Source organism: Brachyhypopomus gauderio, chromosome 10, assembly GCF_052324685.1.
Source record: "Brachyhypopomus gauderio isolate BG-103 chromosome 10, BGAUD_0.2, whole genome shotgun sequence".
Classification (NCBI taxonomy): domain Eukaryota; kingdom Metazoa; phylum Chordata; class Actinopteri; order Gymnotiformes; family Hypopomidae; genus Brachyhypopomus; species Brachyhypopomus gauderio.
In genome coordinates, this window is record NC_135220.1 from 11,472,221 (window position 1) to 11,487,453 (window position 15,233).

Here is a 15,233-nt window from a genome sequence, read left to right on the forward strand (position 1 = left end):
TTGTCTAATGATAACTTTAGCTTACCATTAATCTAGATCTCTTCACAAAGCAGGCGATATGGAAGCTAAAGCAAGAATGATGCATTTTGCATTTCACTATAATGCCCTCTTTCTCCATCAGTGATGGATGAGCTGGTGTTAATTAACAGCAGTGGGATCCAGAGCTGAGGGCTGTTTCGACGCGACACCCAATCAGACGCTGTAATTAACAGCAGAGTTTCACTTTGTGGACAGATGTTGGTGCAAACAGGAACTGCCAGCGATCTGTCGTGTTTTTGTTTTTATTCAGATCCATTGTAATTCGTTTGTGAGTTTGTGAGTTGTGTGTGTGTGTGTGTGTGTGTGTGTGTGTGTGTGTGTGTGTGTGTGTGTGTGTGTGTGTACGCGCGCGTGCATGTGCTGCGCAAAGAAAGTCAACTTCTTTGTAAAACAAGCTTTGTTAATCACAGTGTCTAAACAGTCTCATCTACAGTTTGTCACAGGACTGATAAATGCAGTCAGGAGGTGGTAGATTCAGGCAGTTCCCTGCCAGACCTGCCATTACGGGTCTGGGCAGAGTCACCGCCTGCTCTCACAGTAAATTACAGGCAGCAGAAAATCAATTTCCTCTGGTTTGTGACGTCCAGGCAAAATTATTGTACCTATTTTCACAACCTTGGGTAGACAAATGGAAGCACGGGTTAAATGGAGAACACACTTCCTGGGCTCGGGAAACTGGCCCCTCTGAGATTCCCTTTCGTTTCCAGCTGTGCTTGAATTTGGAGTTCATATCTAGTTTGGTTCTTCCAGGTCAACTTTCCACAAAAAGTCCAAATCTCTGATAATCTGCGAATTATAATCTTTTGGGTTCTGAAGATTTTGTGAAGCCAAGCCCTGAACAGTAAATCTGTCTGCTTGGTTAAGGGATCCAGTTCATAGCTCAGTCCCTTCAATCTGTCTGCAGTTGTTGTGCGCCTGCATGTGAGGTGATGGAATAAATTGATTACACACACACACACACACACACACACACACACACACACACACACACACGCACGTACACACACAGGCACACTCAAAGCCAACTAAGCTGAGTCTCATATAACTACAGTATGTTACATATTGCAAACATTTATAGCAATGCACAAGTTAAAATTCACAGCGTACATTTCTTCTTCTTGTCACATCTGTGCTGCACTCTAACGCATTAATCCCTGTAATGTATGTCCCTCCCGGAGCAGCAGTGTGGTTATTATGCGGGAATGACACCGGACCCATTACTACTGACGCTGCTATCAACTCAAATGCTTTGTCCTTGATTTCACATCCTTGTCAAAAACAACCACATTCCTCTTCGACGTCACCAAAGTAACTAACACTTTAAATCAATTAATTTCATTAATTGTGTGATTTGTACAATACTCGTCTTTTGTGCTCGGTAAGAACCATAATCATACGCATATTGATGCGGTTTTGGGTCATCAAGGGAGGTTCCCGCATCTGTATGGTATTAGGTAAAAGTCAGATGGGAAGGTTTTGGGTTAAACGCTTGTACTCTGTCCAAAACGACACAGCCCAACTTTTGGACCAGCCCATTTCACAGAACACTGCTGAACTCGCCTGGCTGTGAGGAACTGCAGAAGAACGAACGAGTATAAGATGTTGCCGTGTTTTCACGTAAAACGTCAACATATGTGTACACACCATGCCAGTAAAATTATGTATAGCTGATATGGATTCATAGAGACTAAATGCGCCATGCCTACATAGATCAAAAAAGCACGGCAAATTTACCCACATACAGGGGCGGACTGGCATACATAACTACCGGGGATTTCCCCGGTGGGCCGATGGGTTAACTCAGCCCGTGGAGGAGACACTGCCGCGCACTGCGGCCCGTAGTCACGCTGCTGTTTAACGGTGTTATTACCTCCCCCGCTCCAGTCACACTAACCTGCTCAGCGCGGCCGCGGACTGGGCCTGTAAACACATGAACGAGTTGGACCGGGCCGCGGACTGGGCCAGCTGATGCGGGCTGACGGTATGCAGCAGAGATCAGAAAAAAAACCAGCTTGTCCCAGAAAATCCGGGCCGGACTACGAAAACATACAGCAGCTGTTTCACTTATTAATACAAGTAGTCAGGAACTGGAAAAGCCTCGTCCATACTAATGCCACATTCATTATATCTCCCTGTCCACATTGCCATAAAGATGGAGCAGTCTAAGGGTCAGACTCCCAGTCTCGCGTCCACCACTTCTGGACATACATCTGGAAATAAATTCTTTAAACTTATTAGTTTGATTTTACCCTTGTTTTTAAATTCAACTGTGGTCAATAGTGCTGGCCTGATTTTCTGTTTTGATGAAGAAAAAGAAGCTGCTTCTTTTAATCCCAAATCCACACCTGTCAAGTCTCCCGTTTTGGCCGGGAAACTACCGTATTTTACCCCTCAGAAAATCTCGCGGAGTTCCGTCTCGCGACACCCCTAATAACCGCGGTATGTTTTTTTTTTTTACTTTGATGTTGTGAATTGAATATTCTAAATGACGTCACAAAACATGACGTTGTTAATTAGTAGAATTCCGTTTCTATAGTAACGACATAACACAACATAACCGAACGTATATAAGGCCATACTCAAGGCGGTCGACACCAGTGTGATATTTGTTGAGAGAGGAGAAATCACAGCTGAACATATAAATACAGTAGTGGAGAGTGGACAGTGGAATAAGAAGATGGAGTGCATTATAAAGAATGAGATGGCAAGTGTAAATCTGAGAAGTGGACAGGAACAAAGAAAGGGTGACATGCTAAGTGTAGAGGACGTCATGTGCAACACGATTAAGGATTTATTGTCCCCGATAAAGAAAGCCACAGATCAAATCGAGAGGGAGAAATTAAAAAACAGACAGTTGGTCAGTGAATATGAGGAGATAGAAAGGAAGTGGACAAGAGAGGGCGAAGAAATGATGAGCAGACAGAAGGATCTGGAGGAGGAGTGCAAAACCCTGCAGGACGAAAAGAGGGAGATTGAAGAGGACTGGAAGCAAATGGAGGAGTGTTTAAAGGAGATGAGGACGGCTGACTACACACTGGGGGAAGATCTGGATAAGATCAGGCTCAGGCAGGAGATCCGCTTCCATCAAATAACTGAAAATGCGAGACTGAGGGAAATAGAAAACCTCAGGCAAAAGGTGGACAAACATGTGGAAAAGATGAAGGAGAATGAAATGATGAAGAGGGAGCTCGAAGAAAGGGAGATGGTGAGGCAGCGAGAGTTGGAGACGGAGAGAAAGAGACTGACGGAATGTCAGAAAGAGGTGGAGAAGATGAAGTTGGAAACAGAGCAAGAAAGGAACAGGATGAGGGAGGAAAGGAAGAGAGAGCTAGAAGAGTTGACGAGAGAGATGGCTTCATACCGCCTGAAGATGGAGCAAATGGTGGTTACAGCGCCTGCAAAAAAAGAGAAGTGCACGCTGGTACGATGGTGGAAGAGTTTAAAGAACAACGTGCTCTTCAGGAGCCAGGAGAGCAGCCTCCAACAGAACCAGGAGAAAAGCTCCGCCAATACAACAGAAATCTCATCCTGCCCCGGCGAAGGGAAGGAGACGAGAAAGAAGAGTATATGGCGAAAATGGTTCAAGCGCTGAAATGAAAGTGTGAGGAACCGCACATGATCTCCGTGTAGATGCGGTTCACCTGCCGCTCATCGCGGCTCCCCATCGCAACTATTTAATCTTCCCCCTCACTCTTCTTATGAAGTATTGGTGCCATGCCACGTACCGAGCGGTCTCTCCGTCTTACTGCCTTCCCCGTGTACCGACCTCTGCTCTCCTCCTAGACCTCGTCCCCTGCCTAGTCCCTCTGAACCAGAACCATATAGAGAACATATAGAAAACACAAGGTAAGTTGAAACTAGGGTGGCAGTTTTGATCAATGAATCTTACAAGACTAAAGAGGAATACAACATACTAAAATGTTATAGTACAGTATGATATATGTAATTATATGTAACCGTACTAGACTTGTATTCTATTATTTGGAGCTGTTTGGGGGTTGCTGGATTTTGAAGCTTGGCTACTGGAGTTGTTCACCTTTCTGGATTGGGCCTTGCTTCCAAGATGACCATCTTTTAACTGTTTCTTCTTTCTGTCATTCCGTATTGTGCAGGGGGATGCACAAAAATGGTGGGAACAGCATCTGCTCTCAGCCTAGTCTTGCCCTGTTTGGTTCTGATGAACTGGTCTGCCTCAAAATGTGCCTGCAGAGTGATGTGAGTTTACTCCTCACACATGACAACTCAGTTTTGTCTACCCATATACATATCCCATAGTGGGTGAATACACAGTATTAGAGAACACTTACTGGATACGTATACACTCATTACACGTATAAAAAACAACCAAGGATGTGCAACAAATTCAAATTCATATCACATCAATACTCATAATAATCATTTTCTCCTGTCTTTTTCTCCTCTCTCTCTCTTTAGGCCAAAGAACCACAGGGGATTCAATGGAGCCTGCAACTAGATGGCACCCTCACCTGTTTGATAGCTCTGTGATCATTGTTTCAATAAAGACGGCTATTATCCGCACTTGGATCCTTGTCTGCCTGATTAGTATGTTACAGAAAGGGTAGTAAACAAACCTGTGTCCTAGAGAGATTATAAATAATATTATGGCATTTCACAATAATATTAATAATAATAAACACATTTTATGAACTTATTCATTTTGTTTGGATGTGCCATTGCCACAGAGGACGCGCTGATGCCAACTCCTATCTGAGGTTCACCATCTGCACTGAAGGGACTGTGACTGCTTGGCCTGGAATTAGAACTATAACTATAGAACTATATTTAGATTATAAATACAGACTTCTGCTAGCGGGCAGAGGATGGAGGATGGATTCACTTTTGAGTCTTGGTCCTCCCGAGGTTTCTTCCTAATCCCCACCATCATAGGGAGTTTTTCCTCGCTACTGTCGTCTCTTTCTCTCATTAGGGATCTGGACCCATACAATTGTAAAGCTGCTTTGTGATGTGTTGTAAAAAGCGCTATATAAATAAATTTGACTTGACTTGACCATGTTACAATCATTATGATATAATATAATTTTTTTTAAAGCATTCAAGTGCCTCCCCAAAAGGAATTATGTCGCTAGCCTCACGAGAGTGTCAACCTGCAGTAGCCTGAGTGTCAGTTCTTGCGAGATTAGCGCTGACAGCGGGAACAACAAACCCGAAAAACTAATCAGAGATGGATGAATGTAACGAGAGAGAAGGCGTTTCTATCAAAAAAGTGAAGATGTCGTGTAAAATATAAGGGGTCCTGGACCTTGATTGGGTCCTTGTTTTAATACACTCTTAAATAGCAATACTATTATTAATAGTAATACTATTAAATAGTAATAATAATTTAAATAATATAATTATAATATAGAAGAAATACATTTCTTTTGCATTTTTATTGTAGGTAGATCATTTTGACTAGGTTATCTTATAAGTAGCTCGCAAGCTGAAAAGGTGTGGGCACCCCTGGTCTAAACAAACTACCAAACGTAAAGGTGGCACTGAAAAGCTGAGAGAGAAAAAAGAAAAGCTGTAGAGGTTTTACTCACTGAGTGAACAATGTAGGTTTCAGTAGCTTTCCAGTTGTTTTTCCCCTGTATTTTGTCAGGGTCAAGTTGTTAAGTTTGTTAGTTATTTTGATATATTTTGATTTGTAATCATATTATTGCTGGAAGTAATATTGTCCATATGACAATAAAAGCTGACATATACACTACGTGCCATGTATAGATTATACAGTATATATACACACACACATACAGTATATATATATATATATATATATATATATATATATATATATATATATATATATATATATATATATATATATATATATATATATATATAGATCTAATTAGCAATCCAGGTAAAATTAGTGGAATCAACGCAGTCCAGGAAGCCTGAGCAAAATCCTGGTGAGGACTTTTAATCGCGGCACCTGGAATTGACAGCACTAATATATATATATATATATATATATATATATATATATATATATATATATATATATATATATATATATATATATATATATATATATATATATATATAGTGGGCCAGTCTGTCAGGAACTCCCGGGCCACTTTTTCTCCCCAGTCCGCCCCTGCCCACATACGACCGTCAAACCGGCAGAATATGTCATAAATTATTATATTAATGTACAGAGACAGAAAGACTTGGAGAGAGTTCCTCCAATAGTTCCTCTAATAACACTTTCATGTGACTTATTTACTACTTCATTAGAAAAAAGTTCTTATGTCTTTTCGGTTCAAAGGCTGAATTTAAATCGCAGTTTACACGTATAACGTATAATGCGAGTGGGAGTTCGTGGGACTGGAATATCCTGACACATCCAGAATATACTGACACCTAGTGGCGCGTGTCGTCTACTGCAATACTAAACGTGGGGTAGTACAAGCGCTAATCGATAATGAATGGCATAATGTACGTTCAAGGCAAAACTGGCACCACTACACTGGATTGTTTTATGGTATATATAAATTAATATGATTTACTCAGTTGTGTGGTAAGTTGAACCTCACACAGCTTTAGTTAAAACTCAAGACAACTTTAGTGCTTTCCATAGACAAAGCGTGGAATAATATAGACATGCATATAATAAAGCTTATTTCCCGACGTCTAATCACTCATTAAATATTTTTTTATAAAATAAAGGTTACATAAAACTATGCATTTAAAAAGAAAACACAAAAATAACACTGCGTGATAATTGAATAGCAAACTGGAATAAAGAAATGGATTTAAACACTAAAATAGGGTGACAGAATAATAATGTATTGTCAAAGTACTGACAAGTCCAAGATATACTATAAGCACAGATGATAAATGTTTTTAAACATGGACTGAAACATTAATACATTAGGAACACATCTAAGTTCCATTGGGAGTTGGTTTCTTCAAAAATCAAAACGGGTCAGTATAAGGAATTTTATTATGGTTCAAAAGAGACAGCGCTTAATTCTCGATTGGGTCTGGAACTCCGCCCCATTGTGTCACGTGCCCTTTTGAGTCATATCATTGGTCGGATTGAGTGAGTCACAAATTGTCTACGCCAATCCGAACGAAGAACTGCAGCGCCAAAGTCGGATTTGTTTGAATGTGGAAGGGCCGTTGAGGGGACAGTGGAGAGCGACGTTCTTTTGGTAAGTTAGTGTCGATACTTTTTGGGGGGATTTATACCAACAGAGCTTGTGTATGTATATATTATCCCGAAATATTCTGACATCGGTGTAAGTTTCGTGGTTCTCAAATTGTTATACACAAATTGCTACTGTAAAATTATATCGTGTTGCGGTTTTAAGTAAAAACTAATGTCATGGTTTGCAAGTTAGAATATCCCTGTATCGAAAATGGCGGACAACACCCAAACAACAACACAGCGGTGCGTGTTGAGCTAAAATAGTGTGCAGATATAATTTGGATCCTATTATTCGCAGGTAAGGTAACTAGCCAACAGCCTGTTGTCTGAACAATTAGTTAGCTTGCTAGTCCTATATGCCATTTCACCTTGGCCGTAAGATGGTGTTGAGTTAAAGTGGATAACTACTTCTAAATGAGGCGTTTGTTAAGTTCGTGGCTGGCTAACATACGTGATCACTTGTTCTTGGCACAGGTGAGCACTTCACACTAAGATGGACAAGACTGTGACAAAGGTAGGATTGCTATTTACTTACACCAAGTGAATACATCAAACAGCAAAGCAAACAATTTAGCCTGTGGTACTGCATCTAGAGCTGTTAAACTCTATAAGAATTACTTTGATCTCTGACCCTATTCATAACTTTAATGAACATTATGAGTATTAGCTCCATATTAACTTAATGGATGTTGGAATTAAATTCGGGCAAATTCGGGCCCTTACACAAAAGTGTGCAAAACATATATTTTTTGCATTTCAGAACAACAAAGAGAATGCAAAGCCAGTGGCTTGTCAGAAAACAATTAAATCTAGAAATGTTGTATCAAAACCACTGCAATCAAAAAATGACCTGAAGCAAGAAAACTGGGAGGGGAACCCTGAAGAGAAGACTGAGTTTAAAGAACAAGTCGGACCACTCACCAAAACCAAGTTTGATCCTAAGAACAGGAAAACACTAAGTCAGGCCTTCCGTACTGAACAGTCAGTGAGGCACAGAAAACTGGTGGAGCAAAAACCCCCTTCCACTCTTCCTCCAAAACCAGTCCCTGGCACCTATAAAGGCAGAGTGGTGAAGTCTAAAATAGACTGCTTCAGAAGACCCCATTGTGGGGAAGTGAAGATAGGTGATGGAACAGCAGTAGCTGGACCTGGGATGGGGGCTTTGTCTAAAGCTCAATCAAAATCTGTGACTGTGTTGCCTGGATCAAAATCCAGACTCCAGCCCAATTTGTCGAGCAGAGCCAAGTCTGTGTCAGATGTGCAGCTAAATGTGGCAGAGAAACCAGCACAGAGGTCTGTGTCTCAAAGACAGATGTCAGCCAAAGCTCCAGCATCCACCCGGCCTGTGGTTCCTCGCTTGGCTCCCGTTCCCCCTAAACCAGCTCCAGCGCCTGCTGCACGCCCAGTCTCCAGTAAGCCCAGCTTGCTCATCAAAAAAAGGGAACCAGTGGTGCAAAGCTACAAAGCCAAACCTGCAGTAACTACCAGTGAGCACAAAGGACCCGGTCCAAGTGCCACCAGCCAGTACAGGGTACATGTGGAGACGGCTGATCAGAGGAGGTGAGTCACAGACCTGCATGGTTCACTGGTTTCATATTGAAATAATCTGAATAGGATGCAGTTTTCTAATCTTGTGTATTTTTGGTCCTGGCTATGTATTCTAGAGCAAAGTTGGCAGTGTGGCTGGCGTCAAAGGGCAAGACTCTGAAAAGGCCTGCGATGACAGAAAAGTCAGCACCTGAACCGTTGAAACTAGTCCCGCGGCACCAGGCGAGGCAGGAGTCGGCCGAGGCGAGGCAGGAGTCGGCCGAGGCGAGGCAGGAGTCGGCCGAGGCGAGGCAGGAGTCGGCCGAGGCGAGGCAGGAGTCGGCCGAGGCGAGGCAGGAGTCGGCCGAGGATGATGAGACTCAACTCGAGAAGGTCCTGCACAGTAAACCGGTGTTTTCCAGCAGCCCAACTCCTATAATAAACACAACACTGGATCTGCTGGACAACTCTGAAATGGATCTTCCTGTAGATCCAGAGATCAGAATGGAATCGGTACAAGCCATATTTCATTCATTAACCAGATACCAAAATGGTGAGTTCTCATTTATTAGTCTTAAACATTCTCTCCTCTCCATTGGCAGCTGGTGCTTAACCTGTGTGAAAAGTTGGACGCGATGGAAACACCTTCGTCATGTGAGAACAGTGAGTCTCTTCATCTGCTTCAACAATATTCAAATACAGTAGCATTCAGCAGCAAAAATTGAGCTTGTGTTGGTGCTAATATTATTTTGGAATTTTTACAACCCTTTCTCCTCTCCAGAAGACCCACACATGGGCCAGACAGTAGAAGCAGAGATATTGAATGTAAATGTGGAAGAAGAAACGGCCAAAGAATATGAAATCTTGGAGGAGGAAGATCTAGAAATAAATGAAGATTTGGTGAATGTTGCCACAGTTGATGAGCTGGAGGTTGAGAATGAGTCCAAAGAGAAGGTTCTAGAGCAAAAACAGAAGAAGCTCATCAAAGATGAAGATGAGGAAAGAAAGATGGATTCAACACCTACAGAGGTTACAGGAGCATCTGTTGTGAAGTACAGTGTGAAAACGACACCTTTCCTGCAAAGGTGAGTTTGACTGAAATTACAAGTTGCTCTTATCATAAACTGGTACTTTGTCAAGAATAACACATTTTTAATTTTGAAAAAAAAAAATTAACCATGTAATTCCAGTGTAAAGAAGAGGATTGAGGACCAGTCTGTGCCAGGCAGTGGCCCACGCCGTAAAAGTGCCATCAAAGACCTGAAGTTCCTTACGCCTGTCCGCCGCTCATCCCGAATCCAGCGCAAGTCATCCCGCCTGCCGGGCATGCTCAGTGAGCACGACCCCTGTGTCTCCTCACTGGCTGAGCTGGTGCAGCTGGACGATGCAGATGCCAATGCGTACATATACAGGAGAAACCCGGCCTTGCTCGACCACCTGCCTGACCATCCCAGAGACTTGGAGAGACTGTCAGCTGAGATAAAATAGGGTGAAACGACAAAGAAAAATAACATAACGGAGGCTCATGAATGTGTTTTTACTAAATTTATATGCACGTCTATGTTCTACAGAACACTGAAACATAAAACCGTTATACTCTAACACTATTGGTGACTGTTGCTTTCAGTGATAAAAAAAAAAAGTACACTAGAAAAACAAACCGCTGCTGTGTTCTAACGGTCTAAATGCCATGTTGTGTCAGCTTGGGCTCATTCTTAGTTAACACTGGTACTACCATCCCATTACGTAACAGCCAATCATAACCCTGCATGTATGCTCACCATATTATGAATTATACCTGAATTATCATTTTAACAGCACTTTCTGATGACATGTTTGAAGGCAAACCATAATGTTTCCCATAGTCTAGGTAAACTAAGCACAACATATATTTTGCCTTTCAAATGCAAAATGCCATTTAGAGATGGGAAAAGTTCCATGTTACTGCTCTAGAATGGTACTGTTTTCTCAAAAGATATGTATCATATTTTAAACGCTAAATGCTACTAATGTTAATACATATTGTAGATTGGCTTCACCACTTTAGTAACTGGTGAAATAATATTTGTAAAGAGAAATTCATGGACAAATTGTGTAACGTTTAAATAAATACAAATTTACATTCATGGAGTTATTGTAACTTGTACAATTTAAGTGTTTATTCTTCCTGATGTACTACTTTTCGTTTTGACTTGCATTAAGGTTGAGGAAACTGAATAATTTGGATGTCAGTGTTATACTGAGATGAGGAAGAAACCTACAGTGGAAACAGTTGCAGGTGAACTGAGATTTTATGCCATCTTAGTAGGGTTAGTGAGTGAATAGTGCAGTAATGGATCTGTTCTGTTTCATGAGGTAACCTGATTCTTTTATAAAAGTGCAGCAGTGAAGATCTTTTCATTATCTTTTGCAGGGCTAAATCATGAAGTATTTTATTTAAATGGAATCCCATTTCACAAAATATGTATTATTTGAATTACTTTGCTTAAATTGTAAAAGAAAAAAAAGAAATAGGAGGCCATGACCGTTGTAAAATAACGACAGCGGAACACATCGGTGTTGACATTAGTGTTATCAACACCGGTCCCATCAGCTCCACCTTCCCGCCCTTTTGCTGTTGCCTTCTACACGACGGCGCCAACTTCACTCTGGAAACGACACGCTATTGGTTAAAAATTCAGCACGCGGAACAACAGGCAAAGCATTATGGGACAGAGACGGACCCTAAGCGCTGACTCCTCCGGGCCACACAAAGCACTAGAGTGCCCGTTAAATTAGCGCCTGATTAATCACCCAAACAACATTTGTTAAAAGTTTTTTCCTCTCGTTTGGATAGTGGCGTAACAGAATCTAATGCATACACTTTAATATCGGTGTCCGAACACAAGATGCCCAATTTCTGCGCCGCGCTGCACTGCTCCAGGATGAGCTCCCACTCGGTGTTGGCGTTCTTCAGGTTTCCGCGGGACCCGGAGAGGTGAGCGCAATGGCGGACAGCAGCAGTGTTACCACCCGACACACGGAGCGGCCGTGTGACCCTGACTAACAAACCACTAGTCTGCCACATATCTAGCACGGAAAACCTTTCAGCCTTTAAACCGTTAGCGGAGTTAACTGACGAGCTAGCGCGCTAACCAACCGAGGTGACAGAAGTTTAGGGTTCGCCGTGTGGCTGGTGAACCGACTCGGCTCGGTCCGAATCGGGAGGTAAAACGGCGCTTTCCATCACAAGATGGAAAATGTCAAATGTCTCCTGGCCACAGTAAGAGCTGGGCTGGTGCGCACAGCCGCCTCGGCCGCCACAGCGCCCGGTTCGTCAGCTCCGACGGGCAGCCGTCACTACAGCGATGGTGAAGCAGTCGCCCTGAACTCTCCACCACCCACACTTGAGAACCAAAACTGTTTTATACTTGTTTGAACAGTACGGCACCTTCGTGACAAACCTAAGTGTTGAATTATTCCCCTCTTGTTTCTTTTGTAGATGTAAAAAGTGGGTGGAAAACTGTTGTCGTTCTGATTTGAGAGACAAAACTCCAGAACACCTGAATAAGTATCACAGGCTGTGCGCGCGACACTTTGAACCAGATCTGATTTTAAAAACAGTAAGGAAATTTACATTTGTAATTAAGATGTAATGCATTTTTTATTACAAGTTTACCTTTAGTTTCGTTGCATGTGCAATATGTTTCATGTGAATGTTTTGTGTTTTAGAGCCCCTTCAGGACTGTTCTGAAGGATACTGCCATACCCACCATCTTTGACCATCCTAGCTGCAAGCGGGCAAACAATCAGGTCAAGGTTTCATTGTTTATTTGAGGCTGTAGTTATTCCTGCATCCATGTGTATGATTGAAAGTGACCTCAGCAGCATTTAGTGTTGAGTGGCTCAGACAGTCAAGTGCTGTGGTGATGTGCTGAAGATTTTTTCCCCCCCCCACAACAGGAGGCAGAAGATGATGCCACCAAGGCAAAATTAAAAAAAGGTCAGTCCCCATGATGTGCCACTCTGTATGCTTCACTCCTTCTCATTTAAATAGTTTGAGAGGTGGGTTTATACTAATGTATACTAATGTAATCTCTGTGTCCTTTTTGTCATGTTAGTGGAGGAAGAGGCAACCACGGATAAAGATGGAAGTCAGAGTGCCAATGGCCAAGATGCTGACGGTGGCCCCCAGCTCTCCAGTGAGGAACGGGAGCACAGGGAATACCTCAGGTCTCTGTTTGACGTCGTGGTCATGATGGGAAAGCAGAACATCCCACTGCACGGCCATTCTGAAAAGGAACCGAGGAGCAAGAGCTTCACGCCCAGCAACTTCCAGGCGCTGCTGGAGTATCGCATCAACGCTGGAGACGAGGTGCTGCGGCGGAAGTTTGAGACGTCTGCGGTGAACCTGGAGTACTGCTCCTCCACCCAGCTGCAGCAGATGCTGGAGGTGAGCGAGAAGTGTGTTCGTGAGGAGCTGCTCGCTGACGTGAAGGAGGCGCGCCTCTTCTCGCTGGTCATGGACAACCTGGTGGAGATTTCGGGGGAGAATCACCTGCCCTTGTTTGTTCGCTTCGTGGACCAGACTAACTGTCTGCGGGAGGAGTTTTTAGGGTTCGTGCTCTTTGAGGGAGAGGTGGAGGCCATTTCTGAGTGCCTGGCTGCTGAAGTGATGGAGAAATGTGGCATGCGTATGGAAGACTGCAGAGGACAGGCGTACTTCTCTACCGGCGTGTTCGCTTTTAAGGTCAAAGCGGTCGCCATGAGACTGTGTGAGCAGTACCCGTTAGCCGTGCTCACTCCCAGTTCTAATCACTCCCTAAACATCTTCCTGGCCAACAGCATGAACTTCACAAGTGTTCAGCTCGTCATGTCAACACTGAAGAAGATAGAGGTGTTCTTTGGCAAATCTCCTTCGTTGCAAGATCAGTTGGAAAACGCCATCTCCATCTACTACCAGGGCAACGAGGAGAAAGCAGCACTCCTCAAAGAAACGTGTCGTACAAACTGGACCGAGCAGCACGACACATTTGAGCTGGCGGTTGACCTGCTGGAGTCTCTGCTCCTCTGCATGGATAGCGTCCATGACAATGAGGAGCTCAAATGGAGCGATGAAATTGCGCACAATGCATTTGTCATATCGGAAGCGCTGTCCGATTTTGAGTGCGTCATGACGTTGGTTGTGCTGAAAAACACTCTCTCCTTCTCCAGAGCGTTTGGTAAAAATCTGCAAGGACAGACCAGCGAGGTCTTCTTTGCTGCCAGCAGCCTGACGGCGGTGCTCCATTCGCTGAACGAAGTTCTTGAGAACATCGAAGTTTACCACGAGTTCTGGTTTGAAGAGGCTGTCAGTTTGGCCGCTGCGTTGGAAATTCCTGTGAAAATCCCCAGGCTTTTCTTCAGAAAACAACGGCCAAACGATGGGGAGGATGTCCAGCCTGAGACCTATTATAAAGTCCACCTCACCTTCCCTGTGGTCAACCATGTCATTAAGGAGCTGAATGACGTCTTCTCCGATAATCACCTGAACGCGCTGAAGTCTTTGTTCCTAGTGCCTGCAATCATGGGACAGCTTAGGTTCAACACAGAAGAGACCAGCATGGATATTTATAAGAGTGACCTTCCCAATCCAGACACGCTACCCACTGAACTGAACTGTTGGAAGATCAAATGGAAACACGGCACCAAGAACGTCACACTGCCTGCCACCATCTACGAGACGCTTCAGCTGTCTGACGTGAAGTTTTTCCCCAATGTCTGCGCGCTTCTTAAAGTGCTGTGCTGCCTGCCGGTACTTTCGCTTGCAGACAGGTGCAGCAGTGCGAGGAGACGTCTGACGGCGTACCTACAGGACACGCCTGCCAAACACAGGAACAGGAGTCTGGCTGTGTTTAACATTAACTGTGGTGTTGGGCCCGATTTAGACTTGATGGTTGAGACGTACCTGAAAATGTATCCTAATAAAGAGCCAACAGAGAGACCTGCTTGATTTATATGGATGAATCTTAAATTTACATGTCTGTTTGATTGCCCTGTCAGTGAATTAGCCTCCACACTTTCCAGCTGAAAAATAACAAGTGTTGGTTTCATATGAAGTGTCCCCCACTGCAAAGATATTGCAATGTCTTGGATCATTTATTAGGACAATTGCTGACTGTATATAATATGAAATTGCAGTGCAAATTAAAGTCACTCTTTATTAATTCTTGGAATATGTCATGTTTGGCCAAATAATAAAATGTTAATTTTGTCTGTTAAAATTTTAGGCACTTCTTTTGTGTAATATTGGTAAATTCTCAACAGAGAGATTTTTTTTACATGTAAAATAAACATTCATTATGCTTTTCATTGATCAAATGCAGAAAATAAATAACATTTTACTTACTTTCTGTGTTAATTGAGTTGTGGTATAGTTTAAATATATTGGTCTTTTGATTTCAGTTTTGCTTTTCATTAGTTCCATAAATCTCTGCACACTAGAAATATCTAAGGTGCTCTATATGGTACA

The 15,233-nt window shown here is 42.9% G+C and overlaps 3 protein-coding genes across 6 annotated transcripts; all 3 read left to right on the top strand.

The window, feature by feature from the left end:
- The first annotated feature begins 103 nt into the window (after positions 1-103).
- LOC143525449 (uncharacterized) lies at positions 104-5,068 on the top strand. Of its 2 annotated transcripts, XM_077019443.1 has the most exons (3): positions 104-3,885; positions 4,152-4,254; positions 4,474-5,068. In XM_077019443.1, exon 1 carries the CDS (start codon positions 2,717-2,719, stop codon positions 3,629-3,631), a length of 915 nt encoding a protein of 304 aa, XP_076875558.1. In that variant the 5' UTR covers positions 104-2,716; the 3' UTR covers positions 3,632-3,885; positions 4,152-4,254; positions 4,474-5,068. The 2 variants fall into 2 exon arrangements, with proteins under 2 accessions (XP_076875558.1, XP_076875557.1); XM_077019442.1 differs by having other exon boundaries at positions 104-4,254.
- A 2,049-nt stretch (positions 5,069-7,117) lies between these two features.
- Positions 7,118-10,873, top strand: LOC143525453 (cytoskeleton-associated protein 2). Of its 3 annotated transcripts, none has more exons than XM_077019450.1 (7): positions 7,118-7,220; positions 7,691-7,730; positions 7,977-8,776; positions 8,881-9,256; positions 9,346-9,406; positions 9,525-9,828; positions 9,934-10,873. In XM_077019450.1, exons 2-7 carry the CDS (start codon positions 7,710-7,712, stop codon positions 10,229-10,231), a joined length of 1,860 nt encoding a protein of 619 aa, XP_076875565.1. In that variant the 5' UTR covers positions 7,118-7,220; positions 7,691-7,709; the 3' UTR covers positions 10,232-10,873. The 3 variants fall into 3 exon arrangements, with proteins under 3 accessions (XP_076875565.1, XP_076875567.1, XP_076875566.1); XM_077019452.1 differs by having other exon boundaries at positions 9,528-9,828; XM_077019451.1 differs by lacking the exon at positions 7,118-7,220 and adding an exon at positions 7,299-7,514.
- Positions 10,874-11,436: 563 nt separating this feature from the next.
- thap12a (THAP domain containing 12a) lies at positions 11,437-15,087 on the top strand. The gene is made up of 5 exons (XM_077019448.1): positions 11,437-11,720; positions 12,225-12,345; positions 12,455-12,535; positions 12,686-12,725; positions 12,844-15,087. The coding sequence occupies exons 1-5, from the start codon at positions 11,632-11,634 to the stop codon at positions 14,712-14,714; spliced, it is 2,202 nt and encodes a 733-aa protein (XP_076875563.1). The 5' UTR covers positions 11,437-11,631; the 3' UTR covers positions 14,715-15,087.
- The last annotated feature ends 146 nt before the right edge of the window (positions 15,088-15,233 follow it).